At 43.3% G+C, this 22429-nt stretch overlaps 1 protein-coding gene across 2 annotated transcripts in view; it reads left to right on the forward strand.

Moving 5' to 3' along the window:
- Positions 1-22429, forward strand: part of waplb (WAPL cohesin release factor b) — a 90628-nt gene that overhangs the window by 35307 nt on the left and 32892 nt on the right. Inside the window, exons 6-7 of one of the 2 annotated variants that reach the window (XM_052102775.1) lie at positions 2068-2106; positions 17465-17560. In XM_052102775.1, the coding sequence (XP_051958735.1) occupies positions 2068-2106; positions 17465-17560 (135 nt within the window). The remainder of the gene's footprint in view (positions 1-2067; positions 2107-17464; positions 17561-22429) is intronic. The other variant, XM_052102776.1, reaches the window with a different exon arrangement.

The raw sequence follows: 22429 nt of genomic DNA on the forward strand, positions 1-22429 counted from the left end.
ATCAGGTTGGATGGGGAGCGTCAGGGCTCTCCAGAGATGTTCAATCAGGTTCAAGTCTGGGCTCTGGCTGGGCCACTCAAGGACATTCACAGAGTTGTCCCATAGCCACTCCTTTGTTATCTTGACTGTGTGCTTAGGGTCATTGTCCTGTTGGAAGTTGAACCTTCGCCCCAGTCTGAGGTCTAGAGCGCTCTGGAGAAGGTTTTCATCAAGGATGTACATTTCTGCATTCATACATCTTTCCCTTGTTCCTGACTAGTCTCCCAGTTCCTGCCGCTGAAAAACATCCCCACAGCATGATGCTGCAACCACCATGCTTCACTGTAGGGATGGTATTGGCCAGGTGATGAGCGGTGCCTGGTTTCCTCCAGACATGACCCTTGCCATTCAGGCCAAGAGTTCAATCTTTTTTTCATCAGACCAGTGAATTTTGTTTCTCATGATCTGAGAGTCCTTCAGGTGCCTTTTGGAAAACTCCAGGATGGCTGTCATGTGCCTTTTACTGAGGAGTGGCTTCCGTCTGGCCACTCTACCATACAGGCCTGATTGGTGGAGTGCTGCAGAGATGGTTGTTCTTCTGGAAGGTTTTCCTCTCTCCACAGAGAAACGCTGGAGCTCTGTCAGAGTGACCATCGGGTTCTTTGTCACCTCCCTGACTAAGGCCCTTCTCCCCGATTGCTCAGTTTGGCCGGGCGGCCAGCTCTAGGAAGAGTCCTGGTGCTTCCAAACTTCCATGATGGAGGCCACTGTGCTCATTGGGACCTTCAATGCTGCAGAACTTTTTCTGTACCCTTCCCCAGATCTATGCCTCGATACAATCCTGTCTTCGGAGGTCTACAGACAATTCTTTGGACTTCATGGCTTGGTTTGTGCTCTGACATGCACTGTTAACTATGAGACCTTATATAGACAGGTGTGTGCATTTTCAAATCATGTCCAATCAACTGAATTTACCACAGGTGGACTCCAATCAAGTTGTAGAAACATCTCAAGGATGATCAGTGGAAACAGGAAGCACCTGAGCTCAATTTTGAGTGTCATGGCAAAGGCTGTGAATACTTATATACATGTGATTTTTTCTTTCTTTTTTTTTTTTTTTTTTTTTTTTATAAATTTGCAAAGATTTCAATCAAACTTCTTTCACGTTGTCATTATGGGGTATTGTTTGTAGAATTTTGAGGAAAATAATGAATTGAATCCATTTTGGAATAAGGCTGTAAAATAAAAACATTTGGAAAAAGTGAAGCGCTGTGAATACTTTCCAGATGCACCATATATATAGTTATATTTAACCCTGTCAGAGAAGCAAGGTATTATATTTGTTGATTTTATCAAAATAAAAGGTGCCCTACTGCCATCATATAAAGAAGGGATGTTTGATTTGCTGTCCTTTGGTTTCTTTACACTACAGAATTTTAGTAAAGGTTAAAGGAACTTTACTGTGTTATTTTTGGCTTTTATCTATAATGGCAGTAATGTTGTTATGTGGCTCACTCCCGCTGACAGTTCAGCCATTATAAAGACTGCTACAGCGTTTCTTCTGTGCAGACCTGATGCTCTGGAGTTATCATTAATTTACATTAAACCTAAAAATAATAACTTGTTTTGGTCCATTCTGACCATAAGCACCCAGTAAGGGACAATTTCATTGGGTCCTGCATTTGACATTAGTAGTCTGAAGTTTTCAAGTATTAGTTCACTGTATACAAGTGTGCAGTTTAGGAATACACAAGTGCTAGAAGGACACTGCTGCTTTCAAGTCTAGCATACTGCTTAAATGTATACCATTATCCCTCAGGGTGTCTTGGACTGCTTTATGATGCATCCTATGAAAACAAAAACACCGGTGTGTTGACGGAAGTCTCCATTGTGCTCTTTAAGCAAACAACCCCATGTTACTCCAGTGGAACTGTTTGTCCACGTGTGTTGAATGACCACATTGACAAGTGTTTTTGTTTATTATAGGGTTTTGTCTTATATTGGCAACATTTTAAAGAAATGTTTGAGGTTCAATACAAGTTAAGCTCTATATAATTGTGACTCATCGTATGTTTTTTTTTTTTAAAGACCGGAAGAACTGTGGTTCCAGGAAGGCACATATTAAAGGTAAAATGGAAGTTAACGGAGCAATTCTATAAGCATTTATTTACTTGCTGTTTAGCCACAAGACCCACTCATGTGATGGTGTGATAGAATTGCCTTGTCTGTGCAAAGTTCCCCAGCTCTTTTTTTTTTTTTTTTGTAAAAAGATGTAAGATAAACAAATGATGAAAGGCAAAATATTAAATGCCATGGTGATATTTACGGAATAATCCATTATTTTGAAATATCAATTTCTGCTGATGGTTTTGGAGCAAAACTACAAGTCAAGTCTGCATCATGATTTTATTTTTATACAGAGATAGGTTGGTCTATTGCTAAATTCAATTGACCTCAGCACCCCTTTTTGCATTATACAGTGTTTTGAAAAATATTTGCCCCCTTCCTGATTTCTTCTGTTTTTGTGTATTTTTCCATTCTAAATATTTTTAGATCTTCAAACGAGATACATCATAAAACAAAGGAAATATATTCAATTCCTTTTTCAATTCATTTTTTTATTGAAGCAAAAAAGTTATCCAACAAAAAACTGCAGTCTTGAAATAAATAGCTGGTTGTGGCACCTTTAGCAACAACGAATGCAAACAAATGCTTCTGATAACTGGAGATCAGTTTTTCACAACACTGTGGGGGAATTTTTGTCGTACTCTTCTTTGTAGAACTGTTTTAGTTCAGCCACATTGGAGGGTTTTTGATTTAAGGTCCTGCCACAGCATCTCAATCGGGTTCAAGTCAGGACTTTGATCATTGGGTTGCTGCATAATCCAGTTTCACTTGAGCTTCAACCCACAGACTGATGACCGGACGTTCTCCTTTAGGATTTTTTTGGTACACACCATCACACTACCACCACCATGCTAGACTGTAGGTATGATGGTCTTTTTCTGGACTTGTGTGTTTGATTTATGGCAGATGTAATGGGACTAGAGGTGTAATGGTTCAAATTTCTCAAGGTTCAGTTTGTATCATGGTTTTAGGGTCACGGTTTTGGTATTTGCTATTCAGAAAAAAAATATATTACCTACAAATCCAAAGTAAGAATACTGTATTTTGTAACAAACACTTCAACAGGTTTGCCCTCATTAAAAATGTAGATTTTACTACAGTAACCATATTTTAATCACGGTATTTGTAGTGAAATTATAGCAACCACAAAATCAATATGATTACTGTCATGGTTATAATATATAGTAAAACCATGGTTAATTGTATCAAAACCATGATCTCTGTTAAGAAAACCCTTGGTAATAGCAGTCATGGTTACTACAAAATTACTACAGTAAAACCATGGTTCATTTTCTTTAGGGACCTAAACTTAATACCTGCACTGTTACGCTACATGCATCAACAAAGTGCATTTCAAACTCAACTCAAAATATATTTAACATTTGGATGCTCTATATCACTATAGAAGGAACCTTGCTATTAATATGGATATGAGAAGGATCTGGGATGTCGCAGCTCGAGTGTTTTAATCATATGCTGAAATTCGACATCTTTATCAACAAAGTATGGCAACATAACTTAATGGCAATGAACCCCACAAGCTTTTTAGTTATGGTTTCTTGTATGTCTGAATTAACACTGAGTGCCTGCTTAAAAACGGAAGGGAGTGTGTGTTGTTTCGGCTCACCTGCATCTGTCTGCGCCACACTCTATCTTTCCGCTCGTTTTCTCCGCTCGGCTCTTGCCATTTTTATCTACACTTAATGCGTGCAGAACAGTGATGTCATCAAGTTAACCCACATGAATCGGGCATCTGGTCATATTTCGGCATGTAAAGGGCAAGAGAAAAAACACATATGAATGCACGTGCTCTCAGATCCCTCAGATTTCACTGTCTTAAAAAACATCATTCATCTGTAATGGATATCATGAACATGGGTTTGGAATTACTTTAGTAAACATTTGTTAGTCAACACAACTCGACAAGACTTAATGTTCTTCTGGGTTAGCAGTGGTTTTCACCTCGCCACTCTTCCATGGATGCCATTTTTGGCCAGTGTCTTTCTGAAAGTGGAGTCATGAACAGTGACCTTTATTGATGCGAGAGAGTTCCTTGGATGTTGTCCTTGCCTTTTTTGTGATTTCCTGGATGAGTTGTCGCTGTGCTCTTGGAGTCCAAAATTCTAGCGTGAAAGCACCCATAGACCTCCATTGTTAAGTGCATTACTGTATGGTTATATATATATATATATATATATATATATAAAAACATTATTTTTTGGAAACATTTAAAATGATCAGTTATTTTCTGTGGTAATCGACAGCATGTCAATGATGCTGTCTATAGAGCATAAGTTGTATTAAGCCCAGAACTTTCCTATGTGTCTTGTCTTCATTTATGGCATAGTTGAGAGAGAGTGGAGAGGGATGATTTTATTCATGACAGTGAAGAATGTGAGGTGTTTGAAATGGGGCAAAGCTCAACATCATGGTGAGTTGTACTGCCACAGCAGAACATGCCATGGCAAAACCAGCTCGCCTCTCTACACTATGAATTTTCCTGCATGAGTCATTTATGTGAAGACATTTCTTTAGCCCTGTTGTGCACCTCTATATTTTGTTCCTCAGGCTGACTGCTGGCATGTATCTCTCTCTCATTATATTGTTTCCTCAGTATTTTACTGTTCTGTGAAGGGTTGGAATTCAAGAACTGGGTCCAAGTTCATGAAATGTTCTTAAGAAGAAAATACTTTTTGTGTGCTGAGTGACTCCAGCCAGGTCTCCTAAGCAACCAAATTGTCCCGGTTGCTAGGGAGGGTACAGTCACATGGGGTAACCTCCTCATGGTCGTGATTAGTGGTTCTCGCTCTCAATGGGGCGTGTGGTGAGTTGTGTGTGGATCGTGGAGAGCTGCATGATCCTCCACATGCTGTGAGTCTACGCGGTGTCATGCACAACGAGTCACGTGTGCTTTTTAGGAATACTAACAGCCCAATTCTAGAAGATTATTGTTTATTGTTTAGCTTACTTTTGAAAAAATACCGGCAATAAACTGAGTACACCCCTAAGTGAAAATGTCCAAATTGGGCCCAAAGTGTCAATATTTTGTGTGGCCACCATTATTTTCCAGCACTGCTTTAACCCTCTTGGGCATGGAGTTCACCAGAGCTTCACAGGTTGCCACTGGAGTCCTCTTCCACTACTCCATGACGACATCACAGAGCTGGTGGATGTTAGAGACCTTTTTCTCATCCACCTTCCATTTGAGGATGACCCACAGATGCTCAATAGTGTTTAGGTCTGGAGACATGTTTAGCCAGTCCATCACCTTCACCCTCAGCTTCTTCAGCAAGGCAGTGGTCGTCTTGGAGGTGTGTTTGGGGTCGTTATCATACTGGAATACTGCCCTGTGGCCCAGTCTCCGAAGGGAGGGGATCATGCTCTGTTTCAGTATATCACAGTACATGTTGGCATTCATGGTTCCCTCATTGAACTGTAGCTCCCCAGTGCCGGCAGCACTCATGCAGCCCCAGATCATGACACTCCCACCACCATGCTTGAATGTAGGCAAGACAAACTTGTCTTTGTATTCACCTGGTTTCCACCACACAGGCTTTACAAGTTTATCTTGGTCTCATCAGACCACAGGACATGGTTCCAGTAATCCATGTCCTTAGTCTGCTTGTCTTCAGCAAACTGTTTGCGGACTTTCTTGTGCATCATCTTTAGAAGAGGCTTCCTTCTGGGACGACAGCCATGCAGACCAATTTGATGCAGTGTGTGGCATATGGTCTGATCACTGACAGGCTGACCCCCCACCCCTTCAACCTCTGCAGCAATGCTGGCAGCACTCATACGTCTATTTCCCAAAGACAACCTCTGGATATGACGCTGAGCACATGCACTCAACCTCTTTGTTCGATCATGGCGAGGCCTGTTCTGAGTGGAACCTGTCCTGTTAAACCGCTGTATGGTCTTGGCCACCGTGCTGCAGCTCAGTGTCAGAGTCTTGGCAATCTTCTTATAGCCTAGGCCATCTTTATGTAGAGTAACAATTATTTTTTCAGATCCTCAGAGAGTTCTTTGCCATGAGGTGCCATGTTGAACTTGCAGTGAACAGTATGAGGGAGTGTAAGAGCGATGACACCAAATTTAACACACCTGCTCCCCATTCACACCTGAGACCTTGTAACACTAACGAGTCACATGACACCGGGGAGGGAAAATGACTAATTGGGCCCAATTTGGACATTTTCACTTAGGGGTGTACTCACTTTTGTTGCCAGCGGTTTAGACATTAATGGCTGTGTGTTGAGTTATTTTGAGGGGACAGCAAATTTACACTGTTATACAAGCTGTACACGCACTACTTCACATTGTAGCAAAGTGTCATTTCTTCAGTGTTGTCACATGAAAAGATATAATCAAATATTTACAAAAATGTGAGAGGTGTACTCACTTTTGTGCGATACTGTACATGCCTTTTCATTACACAAACTTAAATTAGCCTTACCATGTTCTGTAGACAAAAAAAACAATGACATTTTCAGAATGTTCTGGATTTTTCTCAAGACTATAAACTATCAGAACTATTTGTCCAATGCTGAGTTCACTTTAAGAAAACCAAATTTTGAACACTTTAAATCTAACCCTCTTTACCTAAGACCACATTTGCTGAACTTCTTCAGGAAATTTAAAATGTATTATGAAGCTAAAATAAATTTTAGATGACAGTCAACTTCAGTTGGTGGTTAAAAATTGCTGGAGAAATATGCAGGACATAATGCAGTTGTGATGGCGATGATTTAGATTAGATGATCGTTCAAAATATTGAATATCAGGAATGTATCATATGTAATCCCTGATACACCACATCGATGTTTCTTTAATATCTGTGCACACATCATATACACATCAATGGATGTTCTTATTCTAAGACTGAAAGTTTCTCCCACTAGTTGGTGCGATAGGTGCAACATCAGGACCAATATTACAGTCCTATCAGAAGGGCAACTGTTCCCTTTTGATTGCAAATCCTCCTGATTTCATTTATTTGTGAAATTAAAATTACAGTTAGCTGGTTAATTTAAATGAATTGTCTCAGTACTTTCCCAATTTTACAAAGATTTATAAAGAAAACAATTGGGGTCATCTGGCAATTAGCGATATACACTCACCTAAAGGATTATTAGGAACACCTGTTCAATTTCTCATTAATGCAGTTATCTAATCAACCAATCACATGGCAGTTGCTTCAATGCATTTAGGGGTGTGGTCCTGGTCAAGACAATCTCCTGAACTCCAAACTGAATGTCAGAATGGGAAAGAAAGGTGATTTAAGCAATTTTGAGCGTGGCATGGTTGTTGGTGCCAGACGGGCCGGTCTGAGTATTTCACAATCTGCTCAGTTACTGAGATTTTCACGCACAACCATTTCTAGGATTTACAAAGAATGGTGTGAAAAGGGAAAAACATCCAGTATGCGGCAGTCCTGTGGGCGAAAATGTCTTGTTGATGCGAGAGGTCAGAGGAGAATGGGCCGACTGATTCAAGCTGATAGAAGAGCAACTTTGCCTGAAATAACCACTTGTTACAACGGAGGTATGCAGCAAAGCATTTGTGAAGCCACAACACGCACAACCTTGAAGCGAATGGGCTACAACAGCAGAAGACCCCACCGGGTACCACTCATCTCCACTTCAAATTGGAAAAAGAGGCTACAATTTGCAAGAGCTCACCAAAATTGGACAGTTGAAGACTGGAAAAATGTTGCCTGGTCTGATGAGTCTCGATTTCTGTTGAGACATTCAGATGGTAGAGTCAGAATTTGGCATAAACAGAATGAGAACATGGATCCATCATGCCTTGTTACCACTGTGCAGGCTGGTGGTGGTGGTGTAATGGTGTGGGGGATGTTTTCTCGGCACACTTTAGGCCCCTTAGTGCCAATTGGGCATCGTTTAAATGCCACGGCCTACCTGAGCATTGTTTCTGACCATGTCCATCCCTTTATGGCCACCATGTACCCATCCTCTGATGGCTACTTCCAGCAGGATAATGCACCATGTCACAAAGCTCGAATCATTTCAAATTAGTTTCTTGAACATGACAATGAGTTCACTGTACTAAAATGGCCCCCACAGTCACCAAATCTCAACCCAATAGAGCATCTTTGGGATGTGGTGGAACGGGAGCTTCGTGCCCTGAATGTGCATCCCACAAATCTCCATCAACTGAAAGATGCTATCCTATCAGTATGGGCCAACATTTCTAAAGAATGCTTTCAGCACCTTGTTGAATCAATGCCACGTAGAATTAAGGCAGTTCTGAAGGCGAAAGGGGGTCAAACACAGTATTAGTATGGTGTTCCTAATAATCCTTTAGGTGAGTGTATATACTCACATTTCTGTATGGAAATGGCTTAAGGGCAAATTTATTTTGTGATAAATCAAAACTTATGCAACAAAGTGTTTTTTTTTTTAATGTCATCACGCACACCATTTTTATCAATAAAAGGCCATTTGTATCGAAACGGAGAAGATGTGAAATTTCTCCCAAAAAAAAATTACGATAAAAAAACACTGCGAAAAATGGGTGGTAAATAGGTTCTCTTACGAGAGTTTATCTCGTATTGCGTAAGCTAGCTTACGCTACGGGAAAGATTCATCTTTTCTGAGATATTGAAGCCAAAAAATTATCCTTAATTTTTGTATCCATTGTCAACGCAGTGCGGCAGCTGCAGACCTTGAGCGGGCTAGCTAGCGAGCTCATAGGTTGCTCTGCGGCAACTGCTGCAGCCTATAGACGAGCTTGGGCTGAACTCGCATCCAATGAGAGGCGTCCGCGCGCTCACTGCATCAAAGCCCGCCAAAATGGGCGTGACTTGAGTGCATGTAAGCATAGTTCGTAGGCTGGAACCCTGATTTTCATCTCTTCAGCGAAGCTCTTCGCATCGCTGACCTGGAAACCGCGTCGCCGTTCGAGGGGCATCAAGCAAGCGTGGACAGCGCTAGAAGAAGCCGGCCGTCTCAGCCACCTTCAGCCATCCTGCGAGCTGCACCATCCGACGACGTATCCTTTTATTCAGCAAGCTAGTTCTCACAAACTATTCACAAAAGAGTACGACCGTCTTTTTCAAGATGCCTCGCTCCACTTGCGCCTCATGTCGCGCCCTTCTCAGCACAGGAGACCGCCACATCATCTGCGCTCTCTGCCTGTGACTGGGGCACGCAGAGCTCGCCCTCACTGAGGGCGGATGCGATTTCTGCGAGGAGCTACCAATGTCGACCCTGCGGGCTCGACTCGAAGCGTTCAAAGCAGAAACCGCCGCGCCGCCTTAACTTCAGCCGCGCAGGAAGAAGCGCCGCTCACAAAGGCTGCCGGAAACTGTGGTTGAAGCGACTGCCTCGCCGGAGCCTCTCCCTCGAGCATCGCTTTCACCCTCCCCGCCCCGGGACGCGCAGTTGCCGCCGGCGGCCGCGACTGCTGCCATCTCGGATGACGAGGCGGAGGATAAGGGCCGCTGTTCCATCATGGCTTCGGACAGCGAGGAGTGGTCAGGCTCCCAAGCCTCCTCCTCGGCCCAGGAATCCAGCAGGACCCGCGCCGGAGTCGAAGGGGAGTTAACACGCCTCCTCACACAGGCCGTCGACCGCCTCGGGCTTGAGTGGTCACTGCTCCCTGAGCAGGCACCCAACAGACTCGACGGCTGCTTTCTTCAAAGCCATCGCTGCTCTACACCCGCGGCCCGGGCCGCTCCCTTCCTGCCGGAATTACACACGGAGCTTGCAAAGTCGTGGAACGCTCCTTTTTCAGCCAGGTCCCGTTCCCACGTCTCCACCTCTCTCGCGTCGGTGGACGGTGCCACTGAGAGAGGCTACTCCTCCATCCCCCCGGTTGAGGACTCGGTAGCAGCACACCTTTGTCCGCCCTCCGCGAGATGGCGTTCCAAGCCTGTGCTCCCGTCTATGGCCTGCAGAGCGACTTCCGCCTATGTTGGCCGCGCCTATTCCACCGCCGGCCAAGCCGCATCTGCTCTGCACTCAATGGCCGTTTTACAGATCCTACAAGCAGACCTTCTTCAGGAGTGGGATGAGAAAGGCAGGCACCCAGAGGCTGTTACTGATCTACGAAGCGCGACAGACCTCGCCCTTCGCGCTACCAAAGCTGCAGCCCAAGCTCTAGGGAAGTGCATGGCCTCGCTGACTGTGACCGAGAGACACTTGTGGCTAACACTAGCCGACATGGTAGAAGCAGAGCGCTCCACGTTCCTCAACGCACCGCTCTCTCCGACCGGTCTCTTCGGCTACGCGGTGAGTGGCATTGTTGACCGCTTCTCAGAAGTCCAGAAAGCCACCCAAGCCATGAACCTCTTCCTGCCGCGTCGCGCTAGCTCCTCTGCAGGCCGCTCACGTGATCAGCCTCCTGCACGAGCCTCTTCACAGCGCCCAGTTCAACAAACTCAGACTTCTCAGCGTCGACAGGGCGACCGCCCTCGATCGCGCTCAGACAGCCGCCGCAGACCGCCACCCCCCCGTGGGCCTCGATCTAAGGTAACGCTGAAACCCAAGCAGCCGAAGTCTTCCTAACTGTGTTGAACAAACGACGGCTCAGTCCCGCCGCGGCCAGACCACCGTCAAAGCTTCGCCCCCTGTCAGTCCCCTTCTCTCAGGCTACTGCAGTGGTGAATTTAGCAGCCAACAAGCCGGTGACACTGCCCGCTTGCCTGCACTCAAATAAGACCCAAATAAATCTTGTAAAGAGCAAACATGTCTTATGTGTAGAAAATGTGCCCACAACCCAGTGTTCAGCCCTACACACAAGCATAACACATCCCGTGCCCCTATCAGAGCACGCTCTCATAAAGCGGTTACGAACCGCTCGAGCGTCAGAGTCAATGAAGGCGCCCACAAATGCGTGTGCGTGCCCATTCTCTGGCCGCTCTGTCACACGACCAGCCCTATGTGTAGAAAATGTGCCCACAATCTCACACATTTTGTTCAGCGCTCTGTGTGCGGCAATCAGAGCGAATTGGCCATTCACCCTCTAGCGTTACGCTTCAAAGCGTGGGAAGCTATTCCAGGGATATCCAAGTGGGTGTTAAGCACAATACAACAGGGCTATTTGCTACAGTTCGATCGCCGCCCTCCTCGCTTCAGAGCTGGCTCGAAACCACTGTGAACACGGAAGCAGCGTGCATGCTTCGTTCAGAAATAGCAAGCCTTCTGTGCAAAAGGGCCATAGAGAAAGTGCCACCCTCTCTGAGCTGAGTCAGGGCTTTACAGCCGTTATTTTCTTGTTCCCAAGAAAGACGGCGGCCTCAGACCCATATTAGATCTCAGGGTTTTGAACAAGGTGCTTGCAAAAGACTGTTCAAAATGCTTACAGTCAGGAAACTCCTCGCGCATGTGCGCCAGGGGACTGGTTTATTTCTCTCGATCTGAAAGATGCATACTTTCAGATTCAGATAAATCCCGTCACAGGCCATTCTTGAGATTCGCCGACGGCCAGGTTTATCAATACACCGTCCTTCCGTTCGGCCTGTCCTTAGCACCCGTACTTTCACGAAGTGCATGGATGCGGCGCTCGCACCCCTGCGGAGTCAGGGTTTGCGAATTTTGAACTATTTGGACGACTGGCTGATTATGGCACAGTCACATATGGAGCTTCTGTCTCACAGAGCAGTCCTCCTCAGCCATCTGAACAGTTTGGGTCTTGCAGTCAATTGGACCAAGAGCTCACTACAGCCCAGTCAGACAATTTCCTTCCTTGGAATAGAACTAGACTCCGTGGCAATGACGGCTCGCTTATCTACACAGCCAGCGCCGTGTTCAGCGACTAGCCGCATCTTTTCAGATGAACAGCCTCACGCCTCTGAAGAAGTTCCAGAGAGTGCTAGGTTACATGGCCTCAGCCGCAGCAGTACTTCAGCTGGGTTTACTGCACATGTGCCCGCTTCAGCATTGGCTAAACACCCGCGCGTCTCGCCGGGCTTGGGCCACAGGCCGCCAGCCCATCAAGGTGACTCAGACCTGTATTTCAGCTCTGCAGCCCTGGACAGTGGCCGAATGGTATCAGCGGGGAGTGACAATGGGAGCTGTATCTCGCCGAAAAGTCATCTCAACAGACTCGTCCAACACGGGTTGGGGCACGCGCTCGTGCGCTTTCTCCCGGTCATTCAGGGTCACCTGGTCCGTTCGGACAACAGATCTGTGGTATTCTACCTAAACCGTCAGGGCGGTGTCAGATCCAGGAACCTATTCCATCTGACGAAACGCATACTGAGTTTGTCCCAGCGCCACCTGCGCTCGCTGAGGGCGAAGCACGTGCCAGGCCACCTGAACGACGGCCCGGACAGACTGTCCAGAGACAATATTCCCCCAGGGGAATGGTCCCTGCACGCTCAAACAGTCCAGACATTATGGCACCTATTCGGCAGAGCAGAGATAGACCTCTTTGCGTCCAAAGAGAACTCTCACTGCCCAATATTTTTCTCGAAAAGCGAGGACGCGCTGGCCCAGGACTGGCCCAGACGTCCGCTTTACGCCTTCCCTCCCGTCTCGCTATTGCCACAGGTAATGCAAAGGATCAGGAAAACGCGCGTTGGGAGAATCAGACATGGTTCCCGGAGCTTACGCAGCTGTCACTGACAGCGCCGTGGCCCATCACAGTGAGAGCAGATCTCCTCTCTCAAGCTCGCGGCACAATCTGGCATCCCCACCCAGAGCACTGGGCGCTGCATGCGTGGGTGATCAACGACTACCCGTCGCTCTGCCAGGAGGAGTAATAAACCCCATCATACACGCTAGAGCCCCTTCCACGAGAAGACTCTATGCGTCAAAATGGTCTGTGTTCTCAAAATGGTGCACCGACAGAGACCTGGACCCGTGGACATGTGGGGTGTCGTCGCTGCTCGTATTTCTACAAGAGCTGCTGGATAAGGGCAGATCCCCATCCACGCTCAAAGTGTATGTGGCGGCCGTTTGCGGCGTTCGCTGAACCCCTGCTTGGCCAGTCATGGGGTAAAAACGAGCTGGTCATCCGCTTCCTCAGGGGAGCTAGAAGGATGAACCCCCCCGCGCCCCCCATCGGTTCCTATCTGGGATCTTTCTATAGTTCTTGAAACTATGAAAGCCCCCCCTTTCGAACCACTTCAATCCGTGGATTTGAAATACCTTTCACTCAAAACCGTTTTTCTGACTGCCCTGTCATCAGTCAAACGTGTGGGAGACCTTCACGCACTCTGTCAGCGCTGCGTGTCTTGAGTTTGGACCAAGTGACTCCAAGGTCATTTTAAAGCCTAGACACGGCTATGTTCCCAAGGTGATCGGTACTCCTTTCAGAGCACAGGTAATTTCCCTATCGGCGCTGCCAGCACCCGATAGCGAACGCGACGCCAATCTCCTTTGCCCGGTCAGAGCACTGAGATTGTATACTGCGCGCTCCGCCGCTTTCAGACGCTCTGAGCAGCTTTTCATTTCGCTCGAGGGCGCACCAAAGGTCTGCCGCCTCGAAACAGACACTATCTAGATGGATAGTGGACGCTATTGCTGCTGCATACGCGTCAAAAGACCTGCCATGCCCGTTGGGCATTAGGGCTCACTCCACTAGAGGCATGGCATCCTCGTGGGCATGGTCCAGCGGGATTTCCATTCACGACATATATATGGCAGCGGGATGGACTTCCCCCTCCACCTTTGTCAGATTTTACAATGTGGAAGTGCCCGCTCTGCAGGCAAAACTACTAGCGGTTTAATACGCTATAGCTCCCCTGGTGAGCTGCACTGATGGGACACATTCCACACAGACCAGCACCGCCGCTCTGTCGTTCCCTTCCCACTATGTGCTTATGTATTACACAATCAATGACCCGCATTCTTGCCGGCCAAATATTATTTCCCCACTCATAAGGGCTCCCCCGGGTCCCCCCTTAATTCCCTGGGGCTCATACAGTGGATGCTTGGTGCGCACGGCGTTGACAATGGGTTCCCGTAGCGTAAGCTAGCTTACGCAATACGAGAGAACCTCTCGTAAGAGAATGTATCGGTTACCTAACGTAACCTCGGTTCTCTCTAGATGAGGGAACGAGTATTGTGTAGCCGGCCGTGCTCGCGCCACGAGCGACTTTTCGCTTCAGTCAATGAAAACCAGGGTTCCAGCCTACGAACTACGCTTATATGCACTCAAGTCACGGCCCATTTTGGCAGGCTTTGATGCAGTGAGCGCGCGGACGCCTCTCATTGGATGCGAGTTCAAGCCGCAGAGCAACCTATGAGCTCACTAGCTAGCCCGCTCAAGGTCTGCAGCTGCCGCACTGCGTTGACAGTGGATACAAAAATTAAGGATAATATTTTGGCTTCAATATCTCAGAAAAGATGAATATTTCCCGTAGCGTAAGCTAGCTTACGCAATACTCGTTCCCTCATCTAGAGAGAACCGAGGTTACGTTAGGTAACCGATACGTTAATGTTCTCAAAGTGCTGGATTATTTTCTGAAGCATCTGTTGGCAAATTGACAAGTCTTGAATGATCTTTGCTCTTGAAGGACTCGGCTGTTTTTGGAGGCTCCTTTATATACTATGACACAATTGCCTCACCTGGTTAACATCGGTTTCACATCGCCTTGTTATTTCAACTCATAAAATTGTTATTAGTCTTAAATTGCCCCTGTCAACTTTTTTGGAGCGTGTTGCATTCATCTGATTTGAAATGATTGTACGTAAAAAAAAGTTAAAAAAAGAGAGATAAATCATATAATGTGTAGTTGTGGTGCATTCAATATATTTATAGGGTGAATATAATTTACAAATCACTACTTTTTGTTTTTATTAGCATTTTCATACTGTCCCAACTCTTTCAGAATTGGGGTTGTATCTCCAGGTAGGAATCAGTAAAATTGGGATGATGAACACTGGTGTCTTAACTTGACACTGCATCCTTAACACAGCGCTTATGACTAGAGACACTAAAAACTAGTGAGGCCAAATTGAGATGCTCAAAGCCTCCATCTGACACGAGTACCAACAATAGACCAACAATTAAAAATAGCAGAATTAGGCCAATAAGAGTTATATTTAATGATATGAAAACTATATTTTGACTTGTAAAAACACTTTTTGAATTGTCTAAATGCTTTACTTGTCTGCTGCCATAGTATGTGCATATGATGTAATGTTTTTGAAAGATCTTAATTATATTTATTTTATATTATAGGCCATTTATAAATGTTTTAATAGGCTATACTTTTGAAGCAGTGAGGATTTTAATGTTTGCAGATTGCCCCAATTCACTTCCATTGTCACTGGAACCCAGAAGACGAGGAGGAACTAAATTAATTTATTGCAGAAAAGGGCAGTATACATGTGAGAGACCTGTCTAGCCCTGTTGGGTCTCTGACTTGGCAGCATTATTCCCAGACTTTACAGGGGATTCCAACTTGCTGATAAAACTCTTTTGGGGGTTGGTTTTGTTTTCCCTCTGCAAGACCTTCTGGAAGAGTCAAACCAAGTTTGAGCAATATTGTATGGGGTGCAGCTAGACTTTCACTCCCCACTAGCTTGAAGAACACTTCTTAATTACAGCAGATTAAAAGCAGTCTCCAGCATAGTTATGTCCAGGGCCAGACTCTTCTCTTTTCATTATTATTAATAACCCAGTCTCAGTGTTGGCCAGTGGACTGTGCCTACATCTCATATGGTTGCCAAGTTAACTTTTATCACCCCCTCCTCTCTTGGCTGTTTGTGCGCCATCAGTGCCTGCTGTTTGAATCTATTTGGCATCCTTTGCAAGTTGTTCTTCTACAGAGTGTTCCTGCGGTCTGCTTTCAATGCGCTCCTGCTGAGACAAACGACCTGCACTTCAATTCACACTCCGCCAATACAAACAAGCCGAGAAATGTAGCACTTCTTAATGACTTTTAATTACAGACTTGATTACAGATGGAGATGGAGTATAGCCACCTTTGTACAAGGTATAGCAGAAGGCTTTGTATATTGAATAATATTTAAAGGCAATTATCTGTACTAAAGTGTTTTTGGATGTCAGAGTTATTCTGTTTTTTCACGATTGTTTTGAACCAGAGTTTGAATCCTTCATCTTCCAGCCCCACAAGTCTCATCAGAGGTGTTTGCTTAAGCAAGCTTTGGTATTGTATTACTACTTTGGGAGTTTATTCAGATCTTTTACCCTAAGTGTTAAACTTCAGTGCATAACTTGTTCCGCACCGTTTGTGTGGTGGACTGATGATTGAATGATACCTCAATATATGTGGCTTGATGTGGAGAGCTTTGCTATTACTTTACCAAGCAATCAGACATATTATTTTTAACTGGAACACAATAAAACAGGCCTAAAATCCTGTGGACTTATATGGGATCTCCCATGGTTATTATATGGAGCAATTCGAACCATATCTATCTACTAGGGGGTGGGCTCTTTTAACCCAGCCACCAATAACACACTACACTCTGCCTAGCAATGCCAAGTGTGTACCCATAATCCTCTAGCAGTGACATAGCAATGCCAAAAAATGTAAAAATCTAGTTTCACACTATTAGTCTACTACCATTCTGAATATTAGTGACAGCTCTTTACCACCTTAGATAAAAAAACTCAAAAATGTTAAGAGTTTATGGATAGGACGACTCTTGCATCAGTCTGCTGCAAATGCAATTTAAGAGATAATTAGTAGCTCACTTGAAATTAGAGTGGATAGTGTTCATACGATTTTAGAATTGTACTCTTGTCCATTTTAACTACTCAAAACCCAAATTTTTAAACTAGACACACATTCACAAAAAATCTTGAGGCTAAAACTCTTAAAAATGATGTGCATGTCACATTTGTAAATAGGAGTCCAACACTTAAAATAGGACTCCAGAATCACTGAGTGAATCACAAACAATCTGAAGCATGGCTGCCACATAGAATTAGAATATTATAATGACCTTTTAAAAGTCAGGAGGGTATTTTCATTATTGTAAACCTAGTTAGGGATGCAGTCACCTCTCCCATGAACTGAAACAACTTCACTGCAAGGTTTTGAGTGAAATATTAAAAGTGCTGAAAGTGATTTGTATTTTGTATGGAATGTATGTAGAAAATGTTTCTTCTTCCTGAAAGATATCACTGACATTAGTGTCATGAGATATCTCACCAGTCTCTGTGACAGCTCTAGACTCTGTAAACAGGCGGCGTTTTCGTAAGAGTGTGCATGTCTAATTTAATGGTTCAGTCTCATGAAAGTTCCAGTTTTAAGGAGAAACTCTTAGCTGGGAACTCTATGGAGAACTAGTGGTAAGATAAAAATCTTTGTGAAAACGGGCCCTGAGCTCTAACATTTAAAGGACTCTGGTCCTCACTGATCACTCAGTGTGATAAGACCTTCATTATAAATATTTGTTTTTCATTCTTTCTGCAGTCTCCTACTAAAGCTGTGTATAATGCGAGACACTGGAATCATCCAGAGCCAGAAGATCTGCTTCCTCCACCTCCATCAGGATCTAAAGCTCCTCCAGTGAGTACGACAACACCTACTTCACCTTTAGAAACCCACATATATACAGCACAGGATACTTCAATGAACACTACAACACCTACACCCTTTCACACCAAACGCTTATTTTGTCCTCAATGAAGAATTTTATTAGAAATTATGGATTCCTATGGAGCCTTTCACATTCACTGACAAAGCGGTGTTTTTGTGTGAGTGTGTATTTTTTTTTAATTACTTGGTGATTAAACACTCCAACCAATAATATTTGGATGTTTGGATTATGTGTCAAGCCACTGCAATTAATAAAAACAGCGTAAAAGCTGTAGCACCGATAGCTCTTTTGGCCAATGACATTAAACGGTATCTTAAGGAAATAATAGTAATAAAATCCTAAACTGGCAGTGAGGATGTGTATTTCATTTGCATCCATGATAAAACCCCTGTGGATTCTGAAAATGATACTGCTGCATCTCCGCCTTTCCATCTCGTGGCATCTTTGACTAACACTATTTAATAATTAACTTTACGGATGTTACATGACTTTTCTTCACCAAATATGAACGCTATTGCTACTACTTATTAGTACACTCTCAATACTTGCATATTTGTTTTTGTTTACCACAAAATGATGTAATCGTTATTGCAGTGCTATCGTACTAGAGTTCTAAAATATTTTGAGTCAGGAGTCGGACATAAAATGGGTTTCGTTTGTTGCGATTTGTTTTTTAATAGTTGCATTAAACAGTCTCGAGGTATTTATATGTTGTCACATTCATAACTGCACAGTTAAAACATGCAGTGTTTTGAACAAATTTAAATAACACAAGTAGGTGTACATGACAATAGCATGTCATCAGTATTGTTCCAATTGACAAATGTTTTTATTAGTTAATGGGTCATGGGTATATGAGGACAGAGGTGATTAAAAATGTAAAACTGTTTTTAAAATCTAGTTTAAAACGCATGTTTTTTTTTTTTTACGTGAAATTGAATATCCATGTTTGTTTAGCACATTTTTGGATACATTTATAGCATTTTCTACAAATTAAACAAAAACAATTTAATGTTGTGTAACCCAAGTAAAAGGTATTCAAATACTTTCTCTGCAGCTGGAATACATGATTGTTCACAACTCAAAACAGTAGTGTGTGTTTGTGTGTGTGTGACTACTATCATGAATTTTTCATTTAAGAATATCAAGATGTTTATGGTTACAACAAATTACCAAAACAAAATGTGCCTTTTCATAAAAAGGTCCAAATTTAATTATATGACTAAAGTTTTGGTTTTTGGTGGGTTTTTAACTTCTCAAACAATCTTTTTGTTACACTACCAAATTTTGATTTGGTGGACAAAAGTTTTTAAAATATAAGTCATATTTTTATAAAAAAAATTATTCACTGCTTTATTTTAAAAAAAATAATAATAATAAATATTTTTCTGCACTTCTCGTGCAGAAATAATCCTGAAATATTTTCTTTTCTCAAGAATTTCAGCGTGGGGTTTTTTTTTTTTTTTTTTGGATCATGTGACTTTTTTTTTTTACTAATAAATAATATCAAAATTACTTTAAACTCAGTAATTGAAAACCTGTTCAGCATAGAAGAGCTGTATTCAAGTAATGGAAGATTAATTAATAACAGATTGAAAAGATCTGGACAAAATGAGTATCTTGTCTTTTGACCCAAATATTATTTTTACCCTCAATTCTTTCTAATCACCCCTCAGACTGCTGTGTACATATTGCCATTCAGGTGAATTGAAATGGTATGTGAAGTATCTCAAATGTCAAACAAACTCATCATTACTGCTTCATTTTCCCGGAAAGATGGAGTCTATAACAGGTGCCACTCACTGTACCGCAGTAAAATTGACTGTCCATCACCTTTTGTAAAGGCGTGAATATGCTAACACTGAGTTTTCTCGTTGCTTTTGGTGTGAAATAGCCTTTATAAACTCACACATACACAGTACAGGAGACTAGTGTGTATTCCACTCCAACTTCTACACACAGGGTCAGTCTTCTGTTATTCTGACACTTTTCATATACCACAATGTTTATTGTCAGCCATATGTGGAAACTCCTACAGCTTGGACTCGACTCTCACATGCACAAATGTGAAAAACATTGCTGCTCTTGTTCCTCTTTAATGCGTCTGACCACAGACCACTGAGCTGTTGGGCTGTGATTGTTTAGCACTGGAACTGGTCTGTTATAATCAACATGGAAATGGCATTCACAACCAATTTTACTTCTCTAAAGTGATTCTGAGTGAAACTGGATATTTAACAAGAAAAATGCACAGTGGGACTTGATTTTATTAATCTAGAATTGCCATGAATTTAGAATGGCTGCAAGTTATTACACTTTGATAAAAGATAATGAAGACAATCATTTTGATATATCTTTGTGATAATGTGCACTGATGAATCAGAATGAGCTTTATTGTCAAGTATGCTTACACATACAAGGAATTTATCTTGGTGACAAACTTCCAGTGCACAAACAGTGCAACAACAAAACATAGATAATAAAAAGTAGAATGCAAATAGAAAATATAAGTATATATAGAAATGCACAATAAGACTATATATATATATATATATATATATATATATATACACAGCGCTTCACTTTTTCCACATTTAGTTATTTTACAGCCTTATTCCAAAATGGATTCAATTCTTTATTTTCCACAAAATTCGACAAACAATACCCCATAATGACAACGTGAAAGAAGTTTGTTTGAAATCTTTGCAAATTTCTCATATGGGTTCTCACAAAAAAAACTCACATATACATACGTATTCACAGCCTTTGCCATGACACTCAAAATTGAGCTCATGGCACCTCATGAGTCCACCTGTGGTAAATTCAGTTGATTGGACATGATTTGGAAAGGCACACACCTGTCTATATAAGGTCTCATAGTTAACAGTGCATGTCAGAGCACAAACCAAGCCATGAAGTCCAAAGAATTGTCTGAAAACCTTCTCCAGAGCGCTCTGGACCTCAGACTGGGGTGAAGGTTCATCTTCCAACAGGACAACGACCCTAAGCACACAGTCAAGATAACAAAGGAGTGGCTATGGGACAACTCTGTGAATGTCCTTGAGTGGCCCAGCCAGAGCCCAGACTTGAACCTGACTGAACATCTCTGGAGAGATCTGAAAATGGCTTTGCACTGATGCTCCTCATCCAACCTGATGGAGCTTGAGAGGTCCTGCAAAGAAGAATGGGAGAAACTGCCCAAAAATAGGTGTGCCAAGCTTGTAGTATCATACACAAAAAGACTTGAGGCTGTAATTGGAGCAAAAGGTGCCTCAACAAAGTATTGAGCAAAGGGTGTGAATACTTATGCACATGTGATTTTTTTTTTTATTTATTTATTTATTTTTTTAAAAACATTTTTTATTTTTTTATTTTATAAATTTGCAAAGATTTCAAACAAACTTTTCACGTTGTCATTATGGGGTATTGTTTGTAGAATTTTGAGGAAAATAATTAATTTAATCCATTTTGGAATAAGGCTGTAACATAACAAAATGTGGAAAAAGTGAAGCTCTGTGAATACTTTCCGGATGCAGAGTGTGTGTGTGTGTGTGTGTGTGTGTGTGTGTGTGTGTGTTCAAATTCAAATCTGTTATATACAGTGCCAGGGAATGTAATGGCAGAAGAGGTTGGATGAATATAAAAGACTTAACTGTGTGTTGCACATAATTATTGCACAATGGGGCAGTTTTAACTGTTCATGAGATGGATAGCCTGAGGGAAAAAACTGTTCCTGTGTCTGACGGTTCTGGTGCTCAGAGCTCTGAAGCGCCGGCCAGAAGGCAACAGTTCAAAGAGGTAGTGGGCTGGGTGAGTGTGGTCCAGAGTGATTTTTCCAGCCCTTTTCCTCACTCTGGAAGTGTACAGTTCTTGAAGGGGCTGGCAGGGGGCAACCAATAATCCGCTCAGCAGTCCAAATTATACTTTGTAGTCTTCTGATGTCTGATTTCGTAGCTGAATCAAACCAGACAGTTATTGAAGTGTAAAGGGCGGACTCAATGAGTACTGCGTACAACTGTATCAGCAGTGCCTGTGGCAGGTTGAATTTCCTCAACTGGTGAACGAAGTACATCCTCTGCTGGGCCTTTTTGGGTCTCTCACCTCAGGTCCTGTGAGATTGTAGTGCCCATGAACCTGAATGACCCCTCTGCTGCCACAGTGCTGTTTAGAATGGCGAGCGGGGTCAAGATGGGTGTTCCTCCTGAAGTCAACCATCCTCTCCAGTGTTTTAAGCGTGTTCAGCTCCAGGTTGTTTTGACTGCACCAGACAGCCAGCCGTTCAACCTCCCTTCTGTATGCAGACTCATCGACATCTTGGATGAGGCAGATGACAGTGGTGTCATCTGTAAACTTCAGGTGCTTGACAGAGGGGTCCTTGGTGGTGCAGTCATTGTATACAGAGGGAGAAGAGTAGTGGGGAAAGCACACATCCCTGGGGGCACCAGTGCTGATCGTACAGGTGCTGGAAGTGAATTTCACCAGTGTCAATAACTGCTGCCTGTCTGTCAGAAAGCTGGTGATCCACTGTCATCTGAGATCAACTCTATCTAGAGGTGGGAACAGAGAGTTGGTTTAATTTAGTCTGGAGAATAGCTGGGATGATGGTGTTGAAAGCCAAACTGAAGTCCATAAAAAGGAAGGTTGAATTGGAGGAGGGGGGATGAGGGTGGTTGCAGTTGGTGTTTGTGTGAAGAAGGTCAGAGTGGGTGTGGAGTGTGAGACTGCTTTACAAATCTACAGTAAAACACATTCAGGTTGTCAGCTAGATGTTGGTTCCATACAGTGTTGGGGGATGGTTGGCTTGAAGTTAGTAATGGCTTTCATGCCTCTCCACACTG

The sequence above is a fragment of the Xyrauchen texanus genome, chromosome 33, assembly GCF_025860055.1.
Source record: "Xyrauchen texanus isolate HMW12.3.18 chromosome 33, RBS_HiC_50CHRs, whole genome shotgun sequence".
Classification (NCBI taxonomy): Eukaryota; Metazoa; Chordata; class Actinopteri; order Cypriniformes; family Catostomidae; genus Xyrauchen; species Xyrauchen texanus.